Consider the following 8,805-nt stretch of genomic DNA (forward strand, 5'->3'; position numbering starts at 1 on the left):
GCATCTTCTTCTTTATCAAACAAGCGACAGTTAAAAACTTTCTCAGTTTAAAAACCAGGTGATGATCATTGTAGCTTTTCCCAGTTTTTCCAACTTTGTTGTATAGGAGTTAAAAACGATGTTATGATGGATGTGGATTTATTAAGACCAGGCACAGTGCCGATTTCACCAGACACGATCCTTTGGTTCGAATTCTTATTGAATCCATCCTTATTGCAGCAACATTTATCTAAACCTTTTCCTGGTAAATAATAATCTAACCTTAATTGTCACATTTCAAGTAAATACTATTAAGTATTTAATGAAGTTGTCATTCTAAATGCACTCTCATAATCGTTATAGATCCCTCGGCTACAGATTTGATAATTAAATTCATGACAATAAATTCTGATCAAAAGGACAATGAAGTAAAAATTATTGATGCAGAATCAAGTGAAGCGAAGCCTTCTGCTACAAACAAATGGACCCACAGAAATCTTGCACTAAAGATTCTATCTTTGAAAGTAGCCACCCACTTAAAATGGGATTTGGACATTCTAGAGAAAAAGCTACCTTTACCGATACAAATAACGTTACTTCAGGATCTTATTTATATAACATCAGATATAACCGTGGAAATACCTGCTCTACCTGAATTTTCTATGCAGACAATATCTAATCAGACCTTATTTACAGTGGTTTTGTATCATAGATGGCACATCAGAGCAATTATTTATAGAGCCTTAAATAACAAACAGTCAAAGCAACAATTTCTTCATATGTAAGATCTTAAACATTCATTTAATTGGGGATGTCTCTTCAATTATTTCTTTCCTACATGTATTTTATATTCGGCATCAGTCCAGGTATTCAAGAATCAACTTATGTACCACCAGGAGTTGTAGATGATATAGTTAGAAAATTAGAAGCACATGTGCCCACCAGTGTAAATGTCTTAAATAATGTCGTGGAAATGGAAGACTTGAATCCAAAAATTTTATCTATTGATACCTTCCAAATGTTAACTGAAGACAGCACAGAGATTAAACAGAACTGGGAGAATATGTACTCTATTAATTTGGATGAATTTAAGTGTCAGGTATTAATTTTGTAATATATTAATTTATATTATTTTGTTGTTACTCGTTCCTTCAATATTTGGTTTCTTGTTAGATACATTATGATCTGGCTAGATTTCATTTATTGAAAGAAGAATATCAGGAAGCAAAACGTCATATTATACAGGCAAAAGAATTATTTTACAGACTTAGTAGCTCAGAATTTGGGCTGTATTGTAAAGTTCGAAAAGAATTTTTGGATGGTTGTTGCTTAGCATGTGAAGTACCTCTAGAAGGAGTTGCTCCAAGTCTCACTCAACAATTACAGACATCAATTAAAGATCAATATACGGTGAATGCCTTGAAACCAGCAAAAAAAATATTTGTACCTGAAATATTAATAATGTACCTTTGTTGCAGAATATATTGCAAATCTTACAGGCTGATAACATTTCAAGAGAAATTCCTCAAGTTTATAGACACAACTTGGAACTTGATATACAAGGAGGATCTGTTAATAGAAAGCTTGTAGTAGCCCGTGATCTTTTACTTCAAATTCAGTGTTTAAATTTAGTTAGGAAAATCTTAGATGGTAGTATCATTCTCGGTGATTATGTGACCGAAATAAGAGCAGCTGGCACTAAAGGAGTTGATGTGTTCTTCTGGGTAGAATAATCTTTTCTTTTATTTTGTTTAACTTACATTTATTTCTTCATTATTTGTACTATGCTGAAATCATTTTAGGCTCTTAGTAATGTTTTGGAAAAAGCATCTGTTCTTGATAAAAAACGCATTTCTCGTTATTTTCTATATCTTATACATACCAGCAATATTGATGGAATTGCTTCGAAAGTACTTGGCGATTCTACATATATAGCATTGTTCGAAGAAAAGGAATTGGATGAAATTAGAAAATCAGTCGCTATCGAAGATCTAGAAGTACCAGATCTGTTGCTGAAAAACGATTGGGGTGTATCATTAGTAACATACACCCGTTAGTACTTACATGTATCTCAATTAAGTATCAAATTAAAAATGAAATTATTGCATGATAATAAATACTTTCAATTCCAGAGAGTACAAGAATAGAAATGTTCGAATTAGAACAGAGGTTAATACAGTCGTACAACACCACTGAAATTCATGAGATTTTATTACATTTGGATGGGAAACATCGAATGAAGCCTTTATGGCATGTAAACAGTTGTTGGGAATTACCTATTCCCTTACAAAGTGTCGTAATGTCTCTTCCTAGGGGTTTTCTTCAAGATTATTCATACGTACTGCTTGCCAAAAGCAGAGAGTTGGTAATGTCTAAAGATTTTGAAGGTGCAATAGAGATTTTAACTGTGCTGGAAAAGGAAGGACAGCAACATTCTCAAAGTGGGAACACGTTAATATTTAAGCTATGTAAACTAGTAAATTGGGAATGTCTTCTTATTGAGATATGGAGATGTCTTCATGTTTGGCCAGTGACAAATATATGTAAGCAATAAATTAAAGTTTTCTTACAGTAATTGAAACAATTACAAAGTAAAATATATTATAGGCGATACACAAAGTCTAGTTACAAGATGTAAACAATGCCTTGGAGCATTACAAGCAACGGATCAAGTTATTCCACGGCAAGAAATCATTGAGTATTGCACCGTCTTTCTTTTAAACATGACTGAATGGGACTATCTTACAAGTTTAGAAAAACGTTGGAGTTACACTGAGTTCGCGGCAGCTATTAGTAGCGTTTGTCAAGACATTGTTAAGTATAAAGGCGGACGGAAGTTTCCTAGGGAAGCATGGGACATGGGTTCGTCTTATAAACATTACGTAACCGTGTATATTATAAATTTCGATGTAATATTACGTAGATTCTTTTGTAGTTCTAGCTGCGTTTGGACCTACCAGAGATCAACCGCAGAAACGCAGTAATAGTGGAAATAGTGGAACCACTGGTAGCGCTTCGAGAGACGTTGTTGTCAGCATAGGAAGTACTCTCAGTAGACTGCGTGAACCTATGGTTCTTACTGTCGTCATCTCATTATTGGCACGTTTGCGGAACGTTTTACGCGATGAATCTAGCCTTGAATTACACACGCAGTATCTTTCTCTTTGGCCAGCGGGTGTACCAAAGTAGGTTTTCATGTATCCTAATAGTCATATTATCTGATAAGTAATAATACATGCTCGTTTTGCAGTGCCAACTCGTATAACATTAGGACCATAGGAGAATTATTGTTTCAACTGTTGACACAAGCTTTGAAATATTATCCAAGTAATGTTCCTTGGTTGAGATTGATGGGGGATCTTAATTTTGGTTCGTGTTGAAGCCGCAGTAAATACATTTGGTATTGAAGAAAAGTCGTATTAATTTAGTATGTTCAGTTTTAGGGTATTACGAGAGTGCGATGAAGTATTATTTAGAAGCTATTATGGTGGCTAGTGATTTGTTTAGTCAACCAGTACCGCGACTACAGATCGATGATCTCGTTTATAGACGCATGATTAAGTGTTGCGCTCATTTACAATGTTATACTCAAGCCGCCGTTTTGTGTCAGTTTTTGGAGGAAGTAGATTATTCTTTAGCGTTTAAAATGGCAGCAAGCGATCAAAAAAGTTGTGCGCCAGCTGACGCCATGGATGCATACTATCATTGTATTTGGGATACGACAATACTCGAGTATCTGATACATTTGCACACTAAACGCGGTGAACATCATAGGAAACAGCTAGCGGTCAGTAACATTGTATACGAAAAGAGTAATGAGGTCCTACGAAAATGAATATTACGAAACCATTGAAATTTTTCAATAATCCATTTATTTAAAAACAAAACATTCTATTTATACATAGTTATATTATTTTAGATTAAAGTAATTGGTCTCCTGGAATTAAATTCGAATAATAACGAGGAAATACAACGGGAAGCAGCGAACATTCGGAAGGCAAAATTTTTAAGAGCATTGGCGAAACAGTACGTGTATTAGTGAAAACGTATGTGTACAAAATTCTGTATGATTGTATATCTTTTTATTATTTAAATACAATGTTTTTTATATTTATAGTTACAACCGATAATTAAAACAATCAAATCTCCCTCCATTTCCTCATTCAGGTCGTACCAATCACAGCTTGGATTTTACTCTGATCGATCTAACGAGACGCGAATTTTACGAAAGAATTTTATTAATGACGATAATTAATTAGAACTGATGTTGTGTACGAGGAAAATGTTTTTCAGAATACATAATAACATTTTTCTTGTTGCATTGAACTACGATGATAATTCCTGATGTACCATTTTTTTCACGTGAGTCATCTACGATCAGCCCTTATCGTCGAATACATTGTCGTTGCGTAGCGCGATGAGTGCATATTATCGCCGTACGTAAACGCATACATAAATCATGTTCGTCTAACAGATACAAAGCAACGAAGAGAAATTAACCACCGACGAAAGCGTAGAACGCCTCGTGAAGGTTGAAAATCATAAACGGACGCAATTTCGCATTAAAGTGTAAGGTTCTCCTGTTGTTCGGCTTCGTAAACACGGCGCCATGATGTTCCTGCAACGCCATAATACTGTTACACGACATTTCGTTCTTTCAACAGATAAATGTTTGTAGTCGATACTGCATACAACATATATGAAAAGAATAAAGCCCTCGTCAAACAGTCTCGCTACATCAGAATAATCTTTAGATGTTCAATTCCGGTGAGTACTCGAAGAAGCTTACAAATACTGGCTAAAATTCTGAATGTTCTATGTGAAACTATTGCTCATTGCGAATACCCTGACTCCGCCACAGGAACGAGCGAAAGAGTTGGACTGAGAGACTGAGAGAAGATAAAGAAGAAGAGAGAGAGAGAAAGAGAGAGATTATGAACGCTGCGAGTGGCTATACTGTATTACAAGAAAATTTGCTTAGATGTTTATCGTGTTCGTAGAACTGTTGTCATTAAGAGCACGATAAAGTCAAGACGTGGAATCGATAAACTCGCGGATACTTCTTTTGGATTGTGATGGCGAGAGGTTGGCGTCAAGAATGTGGTAACGGGAGTGGGAGACTGTAGTAAAAACAATGCTGGATCGCTAAGCAATTCACGTATGTATGTGTGCACGCAATTTATTTCTTTTTAACTTTCATTCTCTTCATCTAAGCACATGAATCGTATATTTCTGTTACACTGTATGTTTTGTGCTCTACGTGAATCGTGTACTAAATTTTAGTAATATCTAACCTCACAAGCATCACAATACTTATTTCTTCATACGAGCAGTGTTATTAATATCTTTATAAGCCGAATTAAAGTAATCTTGAAAGTCGAAGAGTAAATTGTGCATTATTTTTTTATTTTTGCAATAGTAACAGATGTATAAGAGACATTTGTGTTGACTGTATTAAGCAATTCTAAATCTAGGGAATTTGACAGATTATTTTGAATTGCAGGTTGTTTTGGAACACAAATACAGTTTATAGTTCACATATTACAGTATTCTTAACATGGATGATGAAGAGGGATCGTCAAGCTCTGGACCTATGTCTTCATTGAACAGTTTATTTTCATTTACTAGCCCTGCTGTGAAAAAGTTGCTTGGGTGGAAACAAGGCGATGAAGAGGAGAAATGGGCCGAAAAGGCAGTCGATTCCTTAGTAAAGAAGTTGAAGAAAAGAAAAGGTGCAATAGAAGAATTAGAGCGTGCATTGAGTTGTCCAGGAACACCCAGCAAATGTGTGACAATTCCACGAAGTTTAGATGGCAGGTTACAAGTATCACATCGTAAGGGTTTGCCACATGTAATTTATTGTAGAGTATGGAGATGGCCTGATTTGCAATCGCATCATGAGTTGAAGCCATTAGAATTGTGCCAATACCCTTTCTCTGCAAAACAGAAGGAAGTTTGCATTAATCCTTACCATTACAAAAGAGTGGAGAGTCCAGTGCTACCACCAGTACTGGTTCCTAGACACTCGGAATATGCCCCTGGACATTCACTGTTGCCGTTTCAACAAATATCAGAGCCTACAATGCCACACAATGTATCTTATTCTTCCAGTGGATTTACTGCTGGATCCGCTGGAGGTGTAAATCCAACATCACCTATCTCTTCTGTTGGCTCTGTTCCAAGTCCGGGGAGCACGACATCACCAAACCCACAGAGTCCTTACGGTACTAATGGATTACCAGAAACTCCACCTCCTGCATACTCTCCACCAGAAGATGGTTCGCAACCTGGGCAGTCACCTCCACCCGATACAGTAGCAATGGATACAAGTGGCTCACCTGAAGTAGCTCCAGTGTGTTACCAAGAACCACCTTACTGGGCCTCTATTGCTTATTATGAATTAAACTGCAGAGTAGGCGAAGTCTTTCATTGTCATTCCCATTCTGTTATTGTGGATGGCTTTACAAATCCAAGCAACAATTCTGATCGTTTTTGTCTTGGGCAGTTATCTAATGTAAATAGAAATTCTACTATCGAGAATACAAGAAGACATATAGGGAAAGGAGTGCATCTGTATTATGTAGCTGGCGAAGTGTACGCAGAATGTCTTTCTGATTCTGCTATATTTGTGCAGTCTAGAAATTGTAATCATCATCATGGATTTCATCCTAGTACTGTTTGTAAGATTCCACCAGGATGTTCATTAAAGATATTTAATAACCAGGAGTTTGCTCAGCTGCTCTCGCAAAGTGTTAATCACGGTTTTGAAGCTGTCTATGAATTAACAAAAATGTGTACTATAAGGTGAGAGTTAAGAGTAAGTTGAAGAATTCATATTCGGGAGTACAAATAATAATAACAGGCATTCGATTTTTTTTAGAATGTCCTTTGTTAAAGGATGGGGAGCTGAATATCATCGCCAAGATGTTACATCCACTCCATGTTGGATAGAGGCACACTTACACGGACCGTTACAGTGGCTGGATAAAGTGCTAACACAAATGGGTTCTCCTCACAATGCTATAAGTTCTGTGTCATAATTCGTGCATTGTGTTTCATTGCTAGGAGCAAAAAAAGAAAATAGTGAAATGTAAAAAAGAAACCTGATGATTTAAGAACGGATTTTAACATTACATAGTACGATAGTAATATAGACAACATAAGAGATTTCAGAAAGAATAATGAAAGTGGTAAGTGAGAGAATGCTGTTCTAATGGGAGAACTTATCTCGTGTCAGCATAATGAAAAAAGAAAGTTGCTAATATAATTTTTATGAAAATAAAGGATTGCAAAAGTCAATAAGTATTGAATGTGATCCTCAATATAAAAATTTCAGAGATCACAGTGTACAGACAAAAACTGTACAATCTTCGGCTGTTACATAGGGAGAGAATTCTAGTAAAAATATAATGTCGTACGTATATATATGTACATGAAAAATCATATTTTTCAAATCTATTCAAGTATTTCTAAAGTTTTATTTTATATGGACAATTGTTGTGGAGACATTTGCTAATGCTGTACCATGAATGCTTCATTAAATTGTTTTGAGATTTACAATTGAACAAAACAACTGCTACGAAACAAACGAAAAAAAAATATGCGTTTACCAATAGACAAAGACAAATTATTTAGATTTCGACGATTGTAAGATTTTTAAGATTTACAGTTTTAAAGCAAACAGTACGCGTGCTTTTGAAGCATCTGACTTATGCCTAAACAAGCCTTAGACTATTTAAATTTATTACTACTAAAGACTATAATTTAAGTGTAATTAATTTCGATTTTACTAATGCAACTAATGTTTCAATATAGACATCAGATGCTGATCTCACGTTGACGTTTGAAAGTTAACTGCATCCGATGACGTGTTGGAATATTAACTCTGATAATGCCTATGAAGGATATTTTTTTGTGCAACGTTCTCTAACATTCGTGTAATGTAAGCCTTTGGATGTAGCCTTATAAGAAACTAATGTGACAACTAACATAGAGTCATCTACTTGCGACTCGGTTCGATTTCAAGAGTAATATAAGGAATTATGTAGTGGGCTCTCAGCACTTTTCAGAAGTGTTCACAAGTTTCAGACTGTTAATGAATGTTGATGTAGAAAGTATACTAATTATATGGCGTTGGTATTATGTTTGGTACAAAAACGGGTGGAAATTTTATGAGTAGAATTCTGAAAAGTGCCAAAAACGTATGTATGTGACGGTTTTTACACAAGCTACGACGAGTTGTAGTGGATCCTCAAAATCATCGACAGATAATATCGGATTTTTCAATCAATAAGTCTGAAGTGTATGTAAAAGAAAACAAAGTATTCGATGGCAAAAAAAAAGTGTACATGTTCTTCGAAGAACGCACAAAATATTATGAGAATGGCATGTCACGTACATTCGGTAACGAGCTAAAAAGGTCACATGAATATTTAATTGAGATTAAGCGAAATCAAAAAATATTGTCCGTCTTTTTATCTATTTATGGAAGAAAACGTTAGTTTCGTAATATATAATTGTTCCGCGTACACACAATGTTCCCCGTTTAATTTATGCATTAAGATACACAGGTGTTACTGATTATGCATAAATCTCTTTACACAGGGTTTATATATACTGCGATACCCGTAACACGGATTTATATTCGAATGATCTTCTGGCTTTGCCGATCGGCTCATAAACTATTCATTAAATTACTTCATTTCTTTTTTATGTATATCCTACTTATATTTCAATGATAAGCATGAAGAAGGTATACGGAATACATAAACGCTACCTAAGAGTATTCTGAGAGAACTGTGGAACAGAAGTCACACTGCCGCTTAC

At 35.3% G+C, this 8,805-nt stretch overlaps 2 protein-coding genes across 4 annotated transcripts; both read left to right on the forward strand.

The window, feature by feature from the left end:
* Window positions 1-16: 16 nt before the first annotated feature.
* Window positions 17-4,091, forward strand: LOC107187220 (integrator complex subunit 8). Its single transcript, XM_015575254.1, has 12 exons — window positions 17-244; window positions 343-760; window positions 841-1,078; window positions 1,153-1,389; window positions 1,458-1,703; window positions 1,782-2,031; window positions 2,112-2,522; window positions 2,587-2,841; window positions 2,915-3,164; window positions 3,230-3,348; window positions 3,417-3,766; window positions 3,899-4,091. Exons 1-12 carry the CDS (start codon window positions 124-126, stop codon window positions 4,016-4,018), a joined length of 3,015 nt encoding a protein of 1,004 aa, XP_015430740.1. The 5' UTR covers window positions 17-123; the 3' UTR covers window positions 4,019-4,091.
* Window positions 4,092-4,397: 306 nt separating this feature from the next.
* LOC107187202 (protein mothers against dpp) lies at window positions 4,398-7,130 on the forward strand. Of its 3 annotated transcripts, XM_015575229.1 has the most exons (5): window positions 4,398-4,548; window positions 4,644-4,746; window positions 4,841-5,141; window positions 5,483-6,783; window positions 6,860-7,130. In XM_015575229.1, exons 4-5 carry the CDS (start codon window positions 5,537-5,539, stop codon window positions 7,017-7,019), a joined length of 1,407 nt encoding a protein of 468 aa, XP_015430715.1. In that variant the 5' UTR covers window positions 4,398-4,548; window positions 4,644-4,746; window positions 4,841-5,141; window positions 5,483-5,536; the 3' UTR covers window positions 7,020-7,130. The 3 variants fall into 3 exon arrangements, with proteins under 3 accessions (XP_015430715.1, XP_015430714.1, XP_015430716.1); XM_015575228.1 differs by having other exon boundaries at window positions 4,398-4,746; XM_015575230.1 differs by having other exon boundaries at window positions 4,398-4,746; window positions 4,841-5,137.
* The last annotated feature ends 1,675 nt before the right edge of the window (window positions 7,131-8,805 follow it).

Source organism: Dufourea novaeangliae, unplaced genomic scaffold (assembly GCF_001272555.1).
Source record: "Dufourea novaeangliae isolate 0120121106 unplaced genomic scaffold, ASM127255v1 scaffold99, whole genome shotgun sequence".
Taxonomy (NCBI): Eukaryota; Metazoa; Arthropoda; class Insecta; order Hymenoptera; family Halictidae; genus Dufourea; species Dufourea novaeangliae.